The sequence below is a fragment of the Ostrea edulis genome, chromosome 5, assembly GCF_947568905.1.
Source record: "Ostrea edulis chromosome 5, xbOstEdul1.1, whole genome shotgun sequence".
In the NCBI taxonomy this organism is placed as follows: Eukaryota; Metazoa; Mollusca; class Bivalvia; order Ostreida; family Ostreidae; genus Ostrea; species Ostrea edulis.
The window spans coordinates 12,114,513-12,137,050 of NC_079168.1; the positions used below are offsets into that span (position 1 = coordinate 12,114,513).

General features: G+C 36.2%; 3 protein-coding genes across 9 annotated transcripts in view; 1 reads left to right on the plus strand and 2 right to left on the minus strand.

Moving 5' to 3' along the window:
• Positions 1–3,665, minus strand: part of LOC125648977 (phospholipid-transporting ATPase ID-like) — a 78,785-nt gene extending 75,120 nt beyond the window's left edge. For 2 of the 6 annotated variants that reach the window (XM_048876073.2, XM_048876068.2), the window contains exon 1: positions 3,524–3,665. The gene's annotated coding sequence lies outside the window, so the exon portion shown is untranslated. Of the gene's footprint in view, positions 1–3,093; positions 3,250–3,523 lie in introns of those variants that run through there. The other 4 variants (XM_056166694.1, XM_048876072.2, XM_056166693.1 and 1 more) reach the window with 3 other exon arrangements.
• Positions 3,360–22,538, plus strand: part of LOC125648980 (spindle and kinetochore-associated protein 1-like) — a 28,462-nt gene continuing 9,283 nt past the window's right edge. The window contains exon 1 of one of the 2 annotated variants that reach the window (XM_048876080.2): positions 3,360–3,665. The gene's annotated coding sequence lies outside the window, so the exon portion shown is untranslated. Of the gene's footprint in view, positions 3,666–19,760; positions 19,867–22,538 lie in introns of those variants that run through there. The other variant, XM_048876078.2, reaches the window with a different exon arrangement.
• On the minus strand, positions 14,398–19,747 carry LOC125648979 (cilia- and flagella-associated protein 53-like). Its single transcript, XM_048876075.2, has 9 exons — positions 19,671–19,747; positions 19,445–19,543; positions 18,345–18,574; positions 18,012–18,185; positions 17,569–17,721; positions 17,031–17,181; positions 16,508–16,726; positions 16,138–16,354; positions 14,398–15,634 (listed from the first exon to the last, which is right to left on the minus strand). The coding sequence occupies exons 2-9, from the start codon at positions 19,508–19,510 to the stop codon at positions 15,312–15,314; spliced, it is 1,533 nt and encodes a 510-aa protein (XP_048732032.1). The 5' UTR covers positions 19,511–19,543; positions 19,671–19,747; the 3' UTR covers positions 14,398–15,311.

The following is a 22,538-nucleotide window of genomic DNA, read 5'->3' on the forward strand; positions in this document are numbered from 1 at the left end:
TTGCGCACTATTTAGTACAATGTAAGACATCTTGTAAACTGATCAATCTTGTCAGGGAGTGGTATTACTGGGTACTGGGTAGACTACGAAGGTCTCATTTGCCGAATCTGTCAGTCAGGGCCTGATCGGTCTCATATTTGATTGACAAGCAGTATGTTTTTTATCATAGTCCTGGTAAATTTCAAGGGAGGTGGCTTAAAAATTGGGACTTTAAGGCATTACTGTATACAGGAAAATTTTGCCTCGACATGCTATTTTTGCCCAATGGCATGCACAATGGAAAATGATTTCTTCCAGGGACCAAAGTAGTGTCTTTCTACTTAAAGTAATGAACGAATTTCTATTCACTCAGTCTTAAAATCATTCATATAAAATAGGGGTGAAAAGGGGGAAAAAAACAGGTCAAATCTACCCTGTATTCAAAATATGATTTTACTTTGCACAGTGACATGAATTTCAAATTAGGTCATTATGACCTATTTTAGGTAGTGACAGATTTTCACACTGACGTAGGAACAAGAGACCTCTTATGATAGCGAATGCACCTGAACTGATTTGGTAATAGTAAAACATCATTCTGATTTTACCAGTGGCAGTGGCTCAGTGCTTAAAGCATTTGCTTCGTGACTAGGAGGTTGTGAGTATGAGCTCTGTTTATGCTTTGTCCATGTCAAACCTAAGACATAAGAATAGACAGTGACTAATTCTTTTTGCCAAACACTCTGCATTTAAAACTGAGAGTTGCGGGTCTTTTGGACGAGACCTTAAAAACTGAGATCCCATATCACGGCAGGCATTGACACAATGCAGAACCCTCACTGCTATGGCCACATCTCAACATCCTTAAATCATCACAGATTTCTGAATTCCTAAGTTCATGCTTTACTTGATTTTTTCTCTCTCTTTTATGTGCCAAATGCTGCAAGCTGTTACTTTAAGCATTTTGAAGCAAACAATTTATTATTCTATGTTTCATTGATTATTTTGGATGACATGTACCCTTTCTCCTTACAAGATGACACAATGAATTCATGTTTCCAAATACTATCAAGTAATGTTTAAAAATCATATAATACATCTTGTACATTGTTAAGGAGGTATGCTACACCAGAGAAATTTGATGTAGATGAAAAGTGGAGGATATGTACAATATTTTGAAGCTGAAAATTTTCAAATTTACTTTATTTTGTCAAAAAACACAGTTTTAGTAGAAGGTAATCTGGAAAAAAAAAATTTAAATCCCTGCTGGACTCGAACCTGCAACCTACAGTTCAGCAGTCGGTATTCTAGCCTACTGAGCTACTCTGCTAGGCAATTAAATGGAAAAGAAAAAGTCAAATATTGATGATATCGATTTTTTCATCCAAGTTTTTAAAGGAAGTCAGCCATTATGACGATGTAGAGTACTACCTTAAGTGTATATATGCAAGTAGACCAATAGATGACATTCAGTGTGAACAGAGTATGTACAATTTTGATATGCTTTAAACAATTCTATCCTTCAGCAGCCATTGGTATCAACTTTCTGTGAACAGTGAAGTAGCAAAAAAGCTGCAGTAAACTTTGCTTACAACACATCTCAAGAGACTGTTCAAAACATTATAAACACTGTATCCAGAAATATACGGACTGTTCCTATCTTCTGAAGTAGAAGAGTTCTAATACTTGTTGTGCCATAAACTACATTATCTCTTTCAATCAACAAATTTTCTGCACAACATAGCATAGCATGATACCTGCATGATTACAGATTCACTGGCAATCACAACATCTTCTGATGTGGAGTATTCAATATCATTATCTTTATGAAAACATTAATTTTTAGTATCAGCTCAGCAGAATTTTGATTTACTGTAAATAAAGAGATATTTCAAACTAAGCAATTCCAAATCAAAAGGGAAAGAATGCTGACATTTTTATATTAATTTTTTTTTCAAAATGACCAATTTCAACATAAGGGGAGTTTTGCTTCTTTGTATGTTGTTTCGCATCCCGTTTGAGAATTTTTTGCTCATACAGAGATCATCTACATCACCAGTTGTTGGTGAAGTGCCACAATTTTTTACCAATGCATGACACTCAAGGCCATAGCAATGAGGGCTCTTTATCATACCATTCCTACCATAACATGAGAACTGCATTTTAAGGTCATATCTGAAATATCAGTGACTTTCAGTTGGAGAAGGAACAATCACTAGACTCACAACCCATGTTAAATGTGACCACCAGGATTAATAAACAAACACAGGATCTCCCAGTTGAGCAAGCTGTAGAGTATTTCAACGCTATCAATATGTGCATCAGACATGATAGAGTTTAATTTTAATCTTCAAACAACAATTGATCAAAACAAAGTATCATGTGACTACTTTTAACATTTCTGTATTTCATAGTTGTGCAGAAATGATTTCAAAATAAGGGCTGTTTGTTTTTTTATGAAACAATACACCATGGAGAACAAGATGTTGCAATAGTTATGATGGCCAATAACTGTAAATTAGCCATTATGTTTATGTTAGAACAGGTGCTTTTATTACCTAGGACTGTCGTACGTTTTTAGCAGAACATAGTAATAAGATCATATAGTGATAAAGTACAATTCATATACCTTATATGCTAAACTACCTTTTAACTGACCATGCTTTAAAGGAAGAATATTATACTCTATAAAAACAAATGCTATTTACATGATATCTACATGTGTATACTGATGAGTATATTAGCTCTTCCCTACAATCAGCTTATGAAACATCAAGAAAAAATTTTGGGGTATGTAGTTTATCTATTTCAATTCTTTTTGTGAAATTCAAGTTCCTTCTTACTAACAAATAAACAGGAAATTTACACTTCAATGTTATATCAGCTTTTGAAGATTAATATCAAACGATCAATAATTAATCATGAGCAGGAACATGTTCAGTGTTTTTAAACACAATTTGAATGTACTCAAAATCATTAAATCACTTATACAATTCTACTACCAGCTTAACTAGAGAATATATCAAGAGTCAGTTTTTAATTAAAGCAGTAAGCAGAATATTCAGATCAATATTGAAGGCAATAAATCACATTATTCCTGTTTCAAGAAATTACCTTTTCCTGCTGATACACAACACAATACAGCGTAAAAGATAAAGGTATTTACCAATCTTGCTGCCCACCACATACACTCACGCCACACGTGTAGATTTCGAAATGCATGCGTGTTTACTTAATGCAGTAGTTGGCATAGCTACATTACGGAAGGAATGCTTTAGAATAAATTATTCCAAACATTCCTTTCTTTCTGTTTTTAAATAAGATATATAACTTCGGAATACATTTCTCTACTCTTATGCATTTGATAAACACACTGTCACACACCTAGTAAAACAAAGTGACGTCAAAATATTTTTAGAGTTGTCTGTTTTAATAAATTATCGATTTCATTTTTGTGGTTCACTTCTTATTATATTCGAGCATTGAAGTTTAATATTCTAATAACATTTATTGTACTAATAATCTTTGTTATGTAACCACTCACCTGTTTGTTTTGTCACGGTGTAAACACTATGCGGATCAAATGTTACGTTTTCAACATAGCCGCCATATTTGATCGGGTATTGGGGCCAGCGAAAGGGACACATTCATCCGAACCCGACGTAAAATAAAGAGATTATATAACAGTCAGTATAGAGAGAGAGAGAGAGAGAGAGAGAGAGAGAGAGAGAGATTATATATATATATATATATATATATATATATATATATATATATATATTGTGCATTGCATGAATTAATTTTAACGTAGTTCCACCCTCCTGTGAAATCATAAGATTTTGCAAAGTCAATGATTTAACAAGATTTATGCATGACAGGAACATGAATTTTGTTGGAGTCTTTTTCAATAGTTATTGTAAAAAATCTTGTTAACCATAAAATATTTCGAAAGTCTAAGTTATATATGAACAATCAATTATATGTTTTAAAATATTGAATCCAAGGGCAATAACTCTGTTTTTCTGAAATTATTTATCAAGTCCATTATGCAATAGATTTCCTTTAATTTTCACAAATATTTTGTGTATTTTTTAAAGAAACAGTTTTATGAAATTGTCATGAATACTATTATATCATTTCAACTGTTTTTGTGAAATTTTGATAATGCTGTTTAAGGAAAATTGCAATTTTCTGACATTGATACAGGTATATGTGTGCTAATTGATAAAAACTTTATTAATACCGCAACATACTTATTTCATCATTTTTATTTGTTACTAAGATATATTATTTGAAGAATCAACAATCAAATATAAGATTGAAGGGTGGAATTACCTTAAGAATAATTCATATATATGCAAAAGGCTATAAACTTTGGAGAAAACAGTATTTTTCAAAATTACTAAAATAAACTATAAATTTGAACATTTTCTCTATAGTAAAAAGAAAATTGTAAAAATTAAAGAAAAATGCATTGACATCTAATGCATGATATATTATTTAACTATATGATTTTACTAATAAATTAAAACTAATAATGATTTTTCCTTACACATTTGACCTTGCCATTTCATAATTTTCTTAAAAATCAGCTGCCGTATCTATTTTTTTCTCTCTCTAAATTTACATCACGGCACTGTTTTGAGCCTTCTATGGAATCGCGTGCAATATAAGATACTTCGGTTTGATTCACATATTGTTTTTTCGTTGTCAATTAGCTACTTAATTGTATGCAAATCACTGTTAACATTCAAGTTAATGATTTACCAAGTAAGTATTGCCCTGTTCATTTTGAAATACATTTCTCACTGGGGAAAAGGGGGGGGGGATCATTGCTTGATCCACCTAGCCTTCAGCAAAACAAACAAAAAATCATTCGTCACATTTTATCACATGATGTCAGTCACATTGACATGCGGATCGCGATTTGTAACTTGCTTATGCATATTTTCTTGTGTCGGATTTACTATTAGTGACAACGTTGCATGCAAGGGTAAGTTTTCATGTAGTAGAAATTAGAAATTTTCACAGAGTTAAAAGCCACAAACTAGGCCTATGCTCAGCCCTTACAGCCATTGAACAGGAGGAAATCTTTATCATGCCACATTGTGATACAGGACCTCGGTTTTTGCAGTTTTTTGCGGTCTGATCCAAAGGACCTCCCCATTTAGTATACCTCTTATGACAAGTAAGAGGTACTGAGAACCTATTCTAACAGGAATCCGAGAAAGGACATTCAAGAGGAGGGGAGTTGTGATGAGAAGAGTTGTGATGACAAGAGGAGTTGTGTTGACAAGAGGAGTGTGATGATAAGAGGAGTTGTGATGACAAAAGGAGTTGTGATGATAAGAGGAGTTGTGATGACAAGAGGAGTTGTGATGATAAGAGGAGTTGTGATGATAAGAGGAGTTGTGATGATAAGAGGAGTTGTGATGACAAGAGGAGTTGTGATGACAAGAGGAGTTGTGATGATAAGAGGAGTTGTGATGATAAGAGGAGTTGTGATGATAAGAGGAGTGTGATGACAAGAGGAGTTTTGATGACAAGAGGAGTTGTGATGACAAGAGGAGTTGTGATGATAAGAGGAGTTGTGATGACAAGAGGAGTTGTGATGATAAGAGGAGTTGTGATGATAAGAGGAGTGTGATGACAAGAGGAGTTTTGATGACAAGAGGAGTTGTGATGATAAGAGGAGTTGTGATGACAAGAGGAGTTGTGATGACAAGAGGAGTATGATGACAAGAGGAGTTGTGATGATAAGAGGAGTTGTGATGACAAGAGGAGTTGTGATGATAAGAGGAGTTGTGATGACAAGAGGAGTTGTGATGACAAGAGGAGTGTGATGACAAGAGGAGTTGTGATGACAAGAGGAGTTGTGATGACAAGAGGAGTTGTGATGATAAGAGGAGTATGATGACAAGAGGAGTGTGATGACAAGAGGAGTTGTGATGACAAGAGGAGTGTGATGACAAGAGGAGTTGTGATGATAAGAGGAGTATGATGATAAGAGGAGTGTAATGATAAGAGGAGTGTGATGATAAGAAGAGTTGTGATGACAAGAGGAAATATGATGAGAAAAATTGTGATAGGAGGATTTGTGATGACAAGAGGAGTTTTGATGACAAGAGGAATGTGATGGCGAGAGGAGTTGGGATGATAGGAGAATTTGTGATGATGAGAGGAGTGTGATGATAAGAGGAAATATGATGACAAAAGGACTTGCGATGAGAGGAATTGTGATGACAAGAGGAACTGTCATGATAAGAGGAGTTGCAATGATTAAAGGTGTTGCAATAATAAGAGAAGAGGATGACAAAAGAAGTTGTGATGATAATAGGAATGTGATGACAATAGGATGTGATGACAATAGGAATGTGATGACAATAGGATGTGATGACAATAGGATGTGATGACAATAGAATATGATGACAATAGGATGTGATAATAATAGGATGTGATGACAATAGGAATGTGATGACAATAGGATGTGATATGACAATAGGATGTGATGATATAAGAGGAATGTGATGACAATAGGAATGTGATGACAATAGGAATGTGATGACAATAGGATGTGATGACAATAGGATGTGATGACAATAGGAATGTGATGACAATAGGATGTGATGACAATAGGAATGTGATGACAATAGGATGTGATGACAATAGGATGTGATGATATAAGAGGAGTTGTGATGATGAGAAGAGTTGCAATGAATAGTATATATGTTGGTAAATTTTTCTCGAGTTCCAAGAGATTTGGTGCCGAGGAAAGCGAGGGACCAAATCGAGTGGCTAGGGAAAAGTTTAACACCATACTTACTATACATGTTTCATACAAGTAATTAAACTCTTTGAGGTTTCTGTTTGATATATTATAACCCTTCTTTATTTTTCATCCATGGATATTTTTCTTGATCATTGCAGATTTATCACAATAAATACGTTACCTTTATAAATTTAGATATTCACCTGCTTGCAGTCTTGTATCGGAAAAAAACCATGTAATAAAAAAGCACCCTTTGTGACCCGCCACCTCTGACATGCTCAGAAACCAACATCCGGTAACATCTTTTCTTTTCCGCCGTTGTGGAGTGCAGTCACGTTTTTCTCGAGGAGGAAAAGAATTTTTTCTACTTGCTATTTTTGGCTAAGTATTGCATGGTATTTGTTGATATTACTTTATTACATTATTAAGCATTATGGCGAATGAAGGTGAAAATGTTAAATTACCTTTTATTGCTGTAGAGGGAGAGTATTGGGACTCTGTTGACTCTAGAAGTTTTGGTCCCATGGAATCTGACCCTTTTCTTTCTTATGGGAATGTCATGGATTCTCCAGGAATTCCTTCTACCCCGGTTACTTCGATAGGTCAAATTAGAGCTACATCTACTATTACGCGACCTCCTGGTAGTCCGGTGGCTAGTTCTCGCCCTGAGAGTTTTCCTTCGGGTAATCGTAGGGAGACGTTTTATCGGTCTAGGTGGCCAGCTAGATTTCCTCATCCCATGTATTCTGTGCCACCTTATCCCTACTCGACTCAACCTGTGTGGACAGGGCAAGGTTTTGTTAGTAAACCAAACTTAATGGAGTCCTCCAATAAGGACGAAATTAAATGTTTGGTTTCATCTATTCAGAAACTGGAGGCTTCTATTTCTTCAAAATTTGTGACAGTGGAACGTAGACTAGATTTGATTGAAAAAAGCAAATCAGCTACGTCCCCCACTGTTCCTGGGGCTGCTCTTGTCACCCCTCGGCCCGCTTTTGATAATAAAGCGGACGAGGAGGTTGACTCATTATCTTTGGCTCCAAGTAGTCAAGAGGCATCTTTTCTGAGCGATAATTGCCTATCTCCGGTTCCTTCAGTCGATGAAGTTGGGTTTTCTCAGGAGCAACTTCCGGTAGAGAATCTCACTCTGAAAGACAAAGTGTACGCAATTCGTAGAGAATTGTCAGGTCACGATTCTTTAGTTTCTCCTCCCAGGAGTTCTCACATACCTTCTGATTTTCAGTCCTGCTCTGGTCTTGTGAGAGATTCTTCTAAGTCGTATGCTTCTTTTCCTGAGTCTAGTCATTTTAAATCTGCATTGGCTTCCATTAATTCTCATCTTGTCGACGATCAGATGTCCTCCAATAAGGCCTCTAATTTAGTTAGACAAAATCTGGCTTTTAGTACATCTTCTTTCCCTGGTAAGGTTAGAATGAAGTATTTTGATATTCATGATGTTTCCTTGGGAAAATCTCAACCTGTTTTTGATAAGACTTTTTCCAATCTTCTTGGTGCTAAGTCTTCTGAGGGGGTCAAGTTATCTCAGACTTCTTATTCTAGGTCGGAGAACAATCTTCGGGGTGTTGCGGCAGCTTTACAATATGCGGAGCATTTTCTTGCTGCTGCAGGTGCCTCTCTTAAAGATAAGGGCGAAGAATTTGATGATGTTCGTTCTTTTCTTCTCCAAGTAGATAGATGTCTTTGCACTTCTCAGCTCTTGAATCTTGGCACTATTGCCAATTTTTCTTTAGCTAGGAGACAAGAGATTCTTCAAAAATCTAACGTCTCTGAGTTTCTTAAAGACAACCTACTTTTTTCTCCTCTTCATAAAGAGCAGTTATTTGGCATCTCTTTACGCAAATTACAAGAGGAATTACACAAAGAACCTCCTACTGTTAAAGTAGATGTACAACTCAACAATGGTAGTTCTAGGCGTGTTTCTTGTTCTTCTAAATCAGACTCTTCTAGAAGTAAGTCTCAAGGTGCTACTAAATCTGGCTCTTCTCTGCAAGGTTCAAATAATCTTAAGAGAAGTAATGAGCATCGTTCTTTCCCATCGGCTTCGGGATCTAATAATAAAAAACCCAAAGTAGCCAAGGGTAAGAAATCTCAGTTTTGATGCCTCCCCCCCTCCTGTAGCACAATCCACTATTTCCGAGGAAGTAGGTGTTCCCTTTCCTCATCTTCCTGTGGGAGGACGCCTCTCTCTTTTTCTTCCTCATTGGTCCCGTCTCATTTCGGACAAATGGGTTCTTTCTGTGCTACGGAGGGGTTTAGAGCTTCAATTTCGAGAACAGCCTCCTCTCTCTGCGGTTCCTCTGGAATTTTCTATGACCAGAGACCCGTGGAAAAATCTGTTGTTACAAGAGGAAGTGTCTCTACTTCTCCAAAAGAATGTATTGGAAGAAGTAAGTCCACCTCTAGGTTGGGGGTTCTACTCTCGTCTCTTTCTTGTACCCAAAAAGAATGGACAAATGAGACCTGTGTTGGACCTCTCTTTTCTGAATCAGTATCTGGTGATTCCACATTTCAAAATGGAGACCAACAGGTCGATCAGAACCTCTCTCCATACAGGGATGTGGACGTCTTCTTTAGATCTGACGGATGCTTATTTTCATGTCCCTATAGCTCCAGCTTATCGGAAGTTTCTTTGTCTGGTCTGGGAGGGCAAGGTATATGCTTTCAGGGCAATGCCTTTTGGCCTATCTACTGCTCCACTAGTGTTCACAAAAATTTTTCAAACAGTGGTTGCGTATCTACACTCCCAGTCCATTTTCATCCATACATATCTAGACGATTCTCTGATCAAGAATTTTTCTTTCAACCTTCTTCATCAACATACTCATCGAGTTATTCATCTTCTGTTGAAGCTGGGTTTCCTTATTTCTTGGGAAAAATCAGAGATAGTTCCCAGTCAGAGTTTCATTTTCCTAGGGGAACAATTTCGAACAGATCTTGGGATAGTTCTTCCTCCAGAGGAGAAATTTCTCAAGCTTCAGTATCTGTTGGATCAACTACTTTCAGCCAAACAGGCTTCAGCTCGCCAGTTTCTACAACTGATAGGTTTTCTGATTTCTCTGATGGACATAGTACCTTTAGGTCGTCTTCATATTCGCCCCATTCAGTGGTATCTTCTGGAATTTTGGGTACCAGCCTCACAACAGTGGGAAGCTGTTATTCCCATTCTTCCCAGATTGTATCCTCATCTTCTGTGGTGGTCAGTGAGAGAGAATGTTATGATAGGTTGCTCGCTAGACCCCCCAGTTCCTTCTATGACCCTGTTTACAGATGCTTCTCTGACAGGCTGGGGAGCTACCCTGGAGGGCAGAGAGGCATCAGGTATATGGTCCGGTCTCCAGTTGACAGAACACATCAATTTACTGGAGATGCGGGCTGTTCTTCTGGCATTGAAACAATTTTCCCAATTTGTTCAGGGTCAATCTCTGATGATAGCCACAGACAATACAACAGTAGTGGCTTATCTGCAGAATCAGGGCGGCACACATTCTCAGTCTCTTTACCTTCTGTGCAAAGAAATTCTGTTGTTTTGCCGTTCCCTGGGAATTCGCTTGTCAGTCAGGCATGTTCCTGGCAATCTGAATCTAGTAGCGGATGCTCTCTCAAGGTCACTGCATCCAGTGAATACAGAATGGGAGTTACATCCAGCAGTCTTTCAGGAGATCTGTCTCAAGTGGGATCGTCCTCATATAGACCTCTTTGCTACGCATCTGAATTGCAAACTGCCAACGTTTGTGTCTCCGATTCCAGACAACAAAGCTTTAGCAGTGGATGCAATGTCTTTCGATTGGAAGGGGATGTTTTCTTACATGTTTCCTCCTTTTCGCCTCCTTCCCAAGATTTTACACAAAATCAGGGTAGAAATTTGCAAGACCATTCTTATTGCTCCAGCATGGCCAAAACAATCTTGGTTTCCAGATCTTCTTCAACTGTGTTGTGCGAGACCAATTCTGCTTCCTCTCAGGAAAGATCTTTTGTCTCAATTCAAAGGCAGGAAAGTTCATCAGAATCTTTCCAACCTCCATCTACACGCATGGTTACTGTCAGGGAATCTCTCAGACAGGATGGCTTTTCTGACAGAGCAGCCAAACGTATCTCTAGTTCAGTCAGAAAATCTACAGGAGCAATTTATGACTCTAAGTGGAACATCTTCTGTTCTTGGTGTCGTTCAAAGGAAATTGATCCTCTCGCAGTTACTGTCCAACAGTTAGCTGAGTTTTTAGTTTATCTGTTTGAAGACAAAGGTTTCTCTCCCTCTACTATTAAGGGCTATCGTTCAGCTTTATCCAGAACTATAGCTTTGTCAGGAGGTCCTGATTTTGGGAAGAATGAGTTCTTGTCCCTCATGGTCAAGAATTTTTGTTTGGAACGACCTAGACAACGTAGGCTGGTTCCATCCTGGAATTTAGCTTTGGTTCTTAGGACTTTACAATTTCCTCCTTTCGAACCTTTATTTTTAGCTTCCTTTAAGTTTTTGACCTTGAAGTGCTGTTTTTTATTAGCTTTAGCTTCTGGTCGTAGAAGGAGTGAGATTCATGCTTTCTCCATTGCAGATTCTTGTCTCAGATTTTCTGCAGATAATTCTTCAGTTACTCTGTTGACAGATCCATCTTTCTTAGCCAAGAATCAGTTATCAGACAAAGGTTCTGGACCTATTGTTATTCCTGCTCTACCTAAATCATTAGGTAATCAGGATTTATGTCCAGTGCGTACACTTCAGAAATATATTTCTGTTTCGTCAACGCTCAGACCTTCTGGTTCTACTAGACTTTTCATTCCTATTAAGAAAGGTCTAAAGGATATTTCGGCTAAGACTATTTCTACTTGGCTTTGTCATACTGTTAAGATGGCTTACCAATCTTCATCTCCAGAAGCCTTGTCTCGTGTTCAAGTTCAGGCACATGAAATTAGAGCATTGTCTTGCTCCTGGGCTATTTTCAATTCCTCCTCTATGTCGGAAATCATGTCAGCTGGTTATTGGAGGTCTGATAGTACCTTTTATAACCATTACCTTAGATCTATGCCCCTTCATAGTGACAGTTTGTTCTCGCTTGGACCTCTAGTTTCAGCTCAAAAAGTGGTTTTTCCTCCTAGTTGCCAATCTCAGGGGGATTCAGCTCTACTTTGAATTCTGCTTATCTAAATTTATAAAGGTAACGTATTTATTGTGATAAATTCTAAATTTTTAGTATTAAAATTTGTATTTGTTAAATAAATACTTACCTTTATAAATCAGAGGTCCCAACCCACCTCCCCTTCATCCCCCTTCTAATTTTTTGTTTTATGTCAAAGAATAGATGATACCGGATGTTGGTTTCTGAGCATGTCAGAGGTGGCGGGTCACAAAGGGTGCTTTTTTATTACATGGTTTTTTTCCGATACAAGACTGCAAGCAGGTGAATATCTAAATTTATAAAGGTAAGTATTTATTTAACAAATACAAATTTTAATACTAAAAATTTAGATTTTGTTCTGGCTGGGTTTGATAAAATGTGCCCTCAAGGAGAGTTTACCTGTATTCAACAGTCAGGTGAGGGTGCATAGTGAGCAGTTTTCAAGAACAAGAGAAGGTTGATAACAAGAGGAGTGTGATGATAAGAACTGTGATGATAAGAGAAGTGTAATGAGAAGAGGAAATATGATGACATTAGGAGTGTGATGACAAGAAGAGTTGTGATGATAAGAGGTGTAGGATGATAAAAGAAGAGGAAATGTGATAACAAGAGAAACTGTGATGACAACAGAAGCTGTGATGATGAAAGATGATAATGTACAATTCCTTAATAGGAGATTAAGTTTTATCACATTACAGTGAAATGTGATTTTCTATTTGAATTTTAAAATCCTATACATTTACAATATATACAGTACCACAACCCAATGTCCGTAGTGATGCACAGTTTGCCTTCTTGGTGTACAGGAATAAAGAGGACATTTCTAACAGAAGTTAATTATGCATTTGTCAACAGATGATCAACACAGTCCTATTCTAGGAACAGAAGTTACCCCTTAAACATATGGAACATGAATTTCACAATTTTGGTAGGAAGTCGGTTGCTCATTACTTCTTCTTCCACTATGGAGTTGAACTCATGATTGAGTGTTGGGTAAACTCCAGCTCAGATAGGCTTTATAGCCAGTTGTCATAAACACTGAACATATTATTTGCATTTAGTCTCATCACTTTAAAACATTGTTGTGATGTCAGTTCTTTGTCTTGACAGCACTTTATTTTTCATACTGTACTGAACATAGTCCAGTATTATTAAGAGCATGCAGGCCAACATTATGAGAAATACTGTTTTAGATAGAACAATGTTTCAAGTAAGATACAAGACTCTGTGCCAGTCCCGTATCTGACATAATAGACCATCTTTGTCTTGCATCCCTTACATAATCATGCAAACAATTTTCTGCTTGGTGTCCAGAAGGAAGGAAGATTTTCTCAAACTTATAGTTTGTCTGCCTGTCCAGGAGTAAATAAAACCTTCTGATATAATGCATTTTCAACATATGATCAACTAAGCCCCACACTGGTGCACGTGAACCCAAGGGTCATAAAATTCACATTGTTCTGCTTGATGCCCAGTATAGCAAAGAAGATTTTCTAAGACATCATGTATTATCATTACATAATGTATATGACCAATCTAACCCCACCCTGCTACCTGGACCCAGGGATCATTTGGTAGAGGGCTTAATGGCCATTATAATTGTGCAGTTTGCCACCATGACATTCAGATATGAAGAAGATTGTCTAAGATATAATGCATTTTCAATTTATGACCAACTTAACCTCATCCCAGGGCCTGAGCTCTGAATTTAACCCAAGGGTCATGAATTTCAGTTTTTGGTAAAGGGTTCATTGCTCATTATAATCATGCCAACAGTATTTGTACTACCTGATGTCCAGAAGTAAAGATGTATATTTTGTAAGATATAATGCATTTTTAATATATGATTCACTTAGCCCCACCCTGTGTCATGAACTCTGAACCCATGGATTTCAGTTTCCATTAAGGGTTAATTGTTTATTACAATCATGTCAATAGTTTGACTGCTTGATGTCCAGGAGGAAACTATATTGAAGATTAAATTAATTTTGATGTTTTGGCCACATTCCTTAGGCCCCACAGTAGCAGAGACCATGAATTTCACAATTTTTGTTCCCCTTGACCCATATATGTTACATACCAAATTTGGTCTTAATTGGTTCAGCCGCAAGAGGAGAAGCTGAAAATGTACAAAAGTTTATGACCAAAACATGATGGATGACTAAGTCCACCAATGATGACCTAAAAAAATGTCTTCCTTTTAAAATGAATACCTGATCTTCCTCATCTTTATACATACCAATTGTCATCAAAATCTATCCAACAACACAGAAAGCATTGTGATAACAATGTATGTTTGTACAAAGACAAACAGATTGAAAGATGGAATGTACCAAACTGGTATGGACATTTGGAGAAGGGGGTGGGGATAATAAATATGGCTCTCCAAGAAACTGTCACATGATGGTTTCCTCAGAATAATGTTACACTGACAAAGGATCTGTAAATGAAACATAAAGCACTTTTTTTTCGATAACAATTTAATGTTTCTTTCTAGTTGTAAATATTATGACAATGTTCTGTTCCATTTTTATTTCAAGTACATTTGTAAATGTAAACTTTTAAATGTTGGAGAATGACACCTGTAAATCAAGAAGAGAAAAACCATATAGAGTTCACACAGAGACATGATTAAATTCATAAAACAAGAAATTTATAAATAAATGTCTTGATTTGCAAATTGTACTTATACTTTAAATATTTGAAACTTAGTGTAACGTATATTTTTCTAGCGTGATTAAATACTATTTACAACATATCACAGGAAATGCAGGCTTTTGGTCATTTAAGACAAAATTTTACATTCAATATCATATTCACTCATACTTCGGAACTCACTATTGTGACTCATACATGCAAAACAGCATAACAAAATTAACCCACTCAGCAAGATATTATACATCATTCAGCCAATCACATATCCTTCGTTATCATTCCTCCATTGAAATAAAAAGTCTATAGAACATAAAAAAGTACAGTCTCTGGCCATAAAGAGTAGATTGTCTGAATGAACAAGTTTCAGACTTTACAAAAAAAAGTTCTGTTGTAATGTCCAGTTCATTGAATCAAGCATAAGGACTGTAAAAGTGCAGTATTTTCTTGGACATATTCTGTAAATCGCCTCTTAACAACTTTATTGTTCTTTAAGTAAGCTCACTTTGCCAATAGAAAAATTTCATTCAAACATTTTGAAATATAAATAGATTGTGTGAAACACTAGATATTCTTGAAAATTGTGACTTGCAGATAAATATCGCAAGGCAAACTAACGGATATAAAGTCTCATGAAACATGAGTCCTTCACAGTATTTCCTCAGTTAATAACATACATGTGTACATACCTCTACTGTCAAATAGTTTCACTTAGAAATACACATGTAATTTAAAAATCACGCTTTTTAAAAAACAAAGATAACAACAAGAGTGTTGATTTAATGAGCACTATTTCTCATGGCCCTCCTCATGGGGTGGAGTTTGTCATACTCTGAATTATCCAGACAGTCCTTTAGGCGGATCTGATATTCCCGCTCAGCCTGCATTCCCAACAGAAACTCTTCCTCCTCTCGTTGATGTTCGTATTCCCGTAATTTCTGGTTGTACTCAATCTGGCCCTGGAGGTCTTTCTGGTAGTTAGCATTTTTCTGCCACAGTTTGGCAGCTTGCTGCTCCTCTAGCCGCCGGTTTTCTTCAATGGTGCTCAGGAGTTCTAGTCTCTCTGCTTCAGCTTGCCTCTGTTTCCTATCATTTTCAATCACTGCAATTTGAAAAATAAGAAATAAACGAGTCATTTAAATTGGTTGTATTCTCTGCTTAGTACTTGATAGATATTTCTTCAAATGGAATAATTGAATATGTTTTTATCTATTTGTATAAATTAATGCTAATGCCCTCATGATTACGCAGCTGCCTCATTATTCATTATTAACACAGAAATGTAGACCAAGGTTTAAACCTTTGAAAAAACATTTAGATTCATGGTGCAGGACAGAGACACTTCAAGTTTTTTACATTCAGTTGTAGTTGTGGTAACACAAATTGTATGTAAATGGAAAAAATTTGCACAATCATAATCGGCACTGAGTATCATTAAGTATGATTAGAATTAAGTCAGGACTTTTCAAAGAAGAATCCGGGTCTATACTTTCTTTACTGATAATGTAGATCTTTCCTAGATATGAATGTATGTAATGATGTATGCCCTAAATATATGGGATGGGATTTTCAGATAAAGAAATACAAATCAAATCCATGACTCACATCTTTCCTGGATTTGGACTGCTCGGCCAGCCATCACATCCTGTAGCAGTTTCTTCCTGGCCTGCCTCTCCAGCTGCCACTGGTTCAGACGTTTCTGCCACATCTTCTCTACTTCTTCATTCACCAGCTTCTCCAGCTCGCGTTCTTTGACTTTCTCCTCCTCCATTAACTGGTGCAGATATTCTCTGTATCGCCTGTCCTCTTCACGTAATTCTCTCTAAAAATAATTATACATGAATCATAAGAAACTTTCTAAAAGAGAAATGCAAATTCAGGTACTATTCTCATACTACCCAGTAACAACTGAAATACACTAATGGTAACTAATTTCATGACAATCAGAATATACAAGATAAAATAACTCCCTTGCCTTTCTCTGGATTTGTTCCATAGCCTCATTCCTAGACTCCTCCAATAATTGTTCCAGAATTTTGAGGTCAAAGGCCAACTGTTCTTGCTCTGCCTTTGCCTTCTTCTTCATCTTCAGCTTCAGAGACAGATCCAGAATGTCTCTGGTTTCCTGCTGTTGTCGGAGCTTGTCCTCCCGTGCCTTGGCTTCCTCCATTTGTCTTAAGATGGCTTGTTCTCTCTGTATTCAAATCAAAAAGATTTTTATTAGCATTCATGCTAGTCAAGTTAAAATTGAAGCAAATTTGTATATATACAGTCTACAGTTTCTCAATACTGACTTAATTTCAGGGTTCTAAAACTGTAATGTTATCTGAAATACTACATAGCTCAATCTTGATGAAATATTACCAAGTAGTACATTATCATACCTTTTAAAAACAATATTAACACAAAGATTTACTTTCAATGTACTACATCATACTTTGATTAAGTATAACGTTCTTTCTAAATTAGGGACTTTAAAATTTTGATGTGCTACTCACCAGAAGATGAGCCTCTTCCTCCTTCAGGCGCCGGGCTGCCTCCTTCTGCTCCTCCAGCGCTCCCATTTGTTTCCTTAGGACTGACAACACCTCCTGGTTTCTCTCATGAGCTGCCTGTGCATCTCTCTCCTCACGAGCAGCCTTAGCCAACCTATAAGTAAAAAGAGAGGGGGAAATGAAAGTAGGACTGCAGGAAAAGAGAAACAACTCTGATATACTAACTTATTTATTAGTCCTAGAGAATTAAAAGGAAACCAATCTAATTAAAATCAGATCCTTTGATGCACTTCAAATTAAGTGAGCAGATCAAAGATTTGATAATTTTGATTGGATCAGAAAAAAGAAAACCAGGAGCATAATAAATTGAAGCAATGGTACAATAAACGCAACATGAAATCTGATGAATTTTATATCTGTGTTATGCACTGATGCACAAGAACCATCTTGTTACCATTTCCTATCAAATACCTTAAGAGGGAATAACCAAAATTCATAAAAAGAAGTGACAGAATCATAAAAATGATTGCATAAAACTTACATATCTTGCTCCCAGAGTTTGGCATACATGGCTTCGTGTTCTTTCTTCTCTCTCTCAATTTCTTCTTTGATTCTGAGTTGTTCTAATCTCTCTACGCATACCTCATCCTGTTGTCGCTTGGATAATGTTGACCGTAACTCTTCACATTGGTTTCTGGAAATAAAATGGAATTGTCATTTTAGCATGTAACTGGTGAAAAATTACCATTTCTAATGTACTGTGAATCTCTCTCCTACACATTGTTCAAGTGCACAAAACTTTATGGTGAGTGAATTGGTAATCAATCTAACCACAGGTAATCTATTTTACAAACTTGTTGAGAAACATCAAACTACTGAACTCCTGACTGACAAATATGATTTGGTCCATATCTTTAAAAACTTTTGCCCCCTACTAATGTACTGGTACATATTGTATTTACAAAGGATAAAAGTAATATATACCTGAATTGCTGGTCATATTTCTCTTGAACAAAATTTAGTCTCTCTTCCTCTCTTTTGTCTTTCAGGAATTTGGCACGTTCTCTCATTTTAGCTTGACGCTCTAAAACTGTTTCCTCTTTGGCCTCCATTTCCCTCAAGAAACCCTGTTCTTCTGCTCTGAGCAATGCTCTTAATCTGAGTAGAAAATTGATAATGTTATCGTAAAAGCATGGATCAAGGAATCTGAATCAGGTCAATTACCAATATAAACCACAAGGCTATGAAATCAATGACAGACGATCTTAAAATTACAAGTAGTCTATTGTACAAATTCAACAAAATATTGTTCCATACCTTTCTCTCCTATCTTCAATTGTGAACTGACTAGCTAATAAGAGACCATCCACCTTCCGTTTAACTGTGTTCAATTTGATTTTTCTGTCAGTTGTTCTCTCCCATTCATTTTTCAGATCATTGAATTCCATATACTGTGTATTTTTTCTATAATTATCTAGCATATCTTCTTTTTTTCTTCTCTCTAGAATCAAATATTCTGGTGGTCTGACATTTGGAGGTCTTGCTTTCTGTAAAACAAAAAGTTTGATTTTAGCATAGATTGTATTCAACCTACTTATTTTACAATGAAAATAAAATGAAATGTTATCATTTCAAATGTAGTATAAATAACTGAAATAGCATGTCCCTAAATTTGTTATTAATGAAGAGGAAAAATGATTTATTTTGATTTCTCAATTTTTTTTTAAAAACATAGTATGCAAAGCAAAACTAAGACATGTTTAAAATAGGTCCCAGAGTTAGAAAGTTAAAGTAAGATTAAGAGTTATCACTCTTAGTTCGAGAATAAAATTTATGTTGAAATGAAAAAAAAAATAATTCAATCCTAATTAAGTTGTTCTGATACCTGGAATAAGCATAATCATTTTAAAAATTGTGTTTCTGCTGCAATGGGTATTCTGAGGCATTTTCGTGTCATTTTGATCAATCAAAGTGTCATCTACATAACTATAATCATGCCAATTCAATAATTCGAACCACAAATGATATCTTTATAAAATTTTCAAAAATAATGTAAGGTCTAATTTCTAACATTGTTCCTCTCCCCTTTTTTGTCTAACCTGGAAAAAATGCCCCAATTTGTTTACACTCTTTCTCAAGAAATACATATTTTCTATTTCATAGTAGTCTTAGATTGACTTGTAGTCTTTTGCAATCATTTGCTATGGGGGACCAAAATTTAATCAAATTTAAAGAACTTCTAGTTTTATACTTTCTTTGTATCAAGAGATGTAGATACTCTAAAGAAAATGAAAGCATTTATTTACTTGAGGGGATCGACCCTCCAATAAAATCTTAGTCTAATCTAAGTGAATATGTACAAGGGTGAAAAATCTGCTTCACATTGCATTCTGTCTCGTTGTAAAACTTTTACTTACGATAGCGACTGAACTAGGTGTTGGACCCGTCACCTCGCGGGTCCTGCGGGGTCTCTGGACCATCATTTTGAGGAATTGAAAATGATGGCTCTTTGTGTCCTAAAATATGTCAATAAGCACGATCTAACAAGGGATTTTGCATCAAAGGAAGTAAAACATTAAGAATAATTTACTTGAAATAGAGAAATGCCAAGTTTATAAACGAAACAGAATTGTATTTACATACCCAATTTATTGACTGTAGAGGTTGTTGCACAGCGTAACCAGGAAGTCAAGGTAATCTCGCGAGAACATATTTACTAGAGACTTCCGGTAGAAGAGCGGAAAATTCAAAAACGATAAAACCTGAGAGCCCGTTCAATTTTAAGAGCATTAACTCTGGGAAAAGACAAGCATTTGATATCATATATGTATTGAGATAGGTTTGTAAATATTGAAATTAGTGTGTTTTTACTCTTTTACCCTTTTAGAAGAATTGTTGTGGAGGAAATTCAAGTTGTGTACACAAATGTCAACAGTTTGGTAGCTGGATACAGTTAATCACTTAATGAATAATATGTTTTACGGCGTGACCGTGTTTGAGGGCGAAGCAAACAAATTTTGGCATTGGTATCTATATCCAAAACAGAACAAAAACAACCTGAAGTTAGTACGAGGACGGATCTGTATCAAAGCATCCTAATTTTGGATATTTGATCCTCCTACATATCGAACGCGGGAAATATAACGCAATTGATGTAAACAGTACATTGTGACGTCATATTCAGCGTCGTTATTTAGGAAATTTACAAACATAGCGTTTGAACCACAACAACAAACATGGCGTTAATCGTGGAGTGATTATACATGATTAAGAAAATAAGATTTACATGCTTTTACGAATTTTATGTAACATCTCAGAACGACGTGAACTAGGGTAGACGAGATTCAAAATGGAGAAATACATGTCCACGCGATAATATTCGAATCGACGCCATTAGTACCAAACTTTTCAAGTTCCATAGGTATGGTTTAATTTTCATTATTTCCCTATATTTTCCTCTTAAACATGTATATACGTGTTACCTATAGGGAGAGCTCCGCTCTCACGGCCCTTTGGGCCGTGAGAGGGCTTTGCCCTCTAATAATATATATATATATATATTAAGATCAAATTTTTGTTTTAAAAAAAATCTGTAGATTGTTTGGTAAAAGATTCTTACACTTCTTGTAGTACCTTCTTATAAATGTTTGTGTACACTCCTGTAGTCCTAGTCCGAAATATCTGACGTTTTCCTGGCTTTTTTATGATTTTGATATTTTCCGTGCCAGGAAAACGTCAGAACCGGCGCCATTACGTAAACTGGAAAATCGCCACCTCCAGCTGGAGGCAGCATTCTCGGGCTGATTTTAAATACTTTGGAGTCGAATTCAATGCTAAACTAATAACTAATCAATAAAACGATGCTTCTTGTACTTACTAATATCGATTAAAAGAAAATATCACCCCAGAATTCGATAACAGAAGCACACAATTGTAGTCAACCAAATTTTCGCTGTCATTTGAGCGAACGATTCACGTGACTCAAAACAGCTCAACAGTTTGCTAAAATATTTTCATGAGGCTATTTATGTGAGGAAAGAACCCATAAAATCGATATTAGTAATAGTACAAGAGGCATCGTTTTATTGATTAATTATTAATTTAACATTGAATTTGGCTCGCAAGTATTTAAAATTGGCCTGAGAATGCCGCCTCCAACTGGAGGCGGCGAATTTCCAGTTTATGTAATGGTGCCGGTTCTGACGTTTTCCTGGCACAGTAAATATCAAAATCATAAAAAAGCCAGGAAAACGTCAGATATTTCGGACTACTGTAGTCTGTACACTCCCATTGTATCATGCGTCCAAAGAAAACTTGTAGCTAGCATGATGCAATGAGACACCAAGCTACAGAGAGGTTGCATTTAACGAACCACTTTGTAGTTCGGTGCAGATAACTCCAGCATTTTTTACCTTTTTGAGTTGCAAGGGTCATGATGACCCTCTATGGCTGAATTCAGGAGTCAAAAATTAATTTAAAACATTTCATTTTGATCTTTACTATATAGGTACACTACGATAGAGTGTTTTCTTCATGAAATGAATAGATATTGGTTCAATGCATATGAAGTAAATACCATCATGATTTATCACTTTGAAGTTTCTATAGGTTACTTGTCATCATATCATGTCTCTTTGTCACACTGATAGTTTACATCATGTATATCTGATCAATGTTAGAAGGTATAGTTATTAAATAATAAGGACCTTTTTGCGTATTTCGTGCCACCGTTATGAGTTACATCAAGTCACAGGAGTACGCAGTTTTATCTAGGGTCTACAATGTAAACAACAACCACGGGAGCTTTGTTAGTGCTCACGAAGCTCAGTGGTTGTTGCTTAAATTGTAGACCTTTACAGATGAAACTTGTGACCCCTGTGATTGAGACCATGTGCATGTAGACCTTTACAGATGAAACTTGTGACCCCTGTGATTGAGACAAACTTGTGACCCCTGTGATTGAGACTTGTGACCCCTGTGATTGAGTGCATCCTGATCATCTATGGGATTGTTTTCTGGATTTGTCTGTTGGTGTTTTATTATCTAAAATTGAGAACAACGTCGCAATGTTGAAACACAACTTAAAAGCTGGTTCTCTGCCTTTATGCTTATTATACTTCTGGGAAAGAACATTGAACTCGATCGCAAAATGTGAACCTTGTCTATTTTTGTCTGCATCATGGTGACCCTTTGCATGATGTTTTTGGGGGTAAAAAAGTATTTTTTTATGCGTAAATTACACAGAAATTTGCGTTAACGGAAACACTGAACTTGTACACTAGTTTGAGTTAAATCTCATATACAACATGATTGGTGGTACCTTAAACTTAAACTAAATATATGTCTTATGGCATGACCATTTTTGAGGGCGAAGCAAATAGTATTGGCATTAGTATCTACATGATGACATCCATAACAGAACAAAAAATATCACAAAGTTAGCACCTGAAGTGTGAGGACAGAGTTCTATTAAAGCATCCTAACACCCTGTTACATGACTTTAGACGTTTG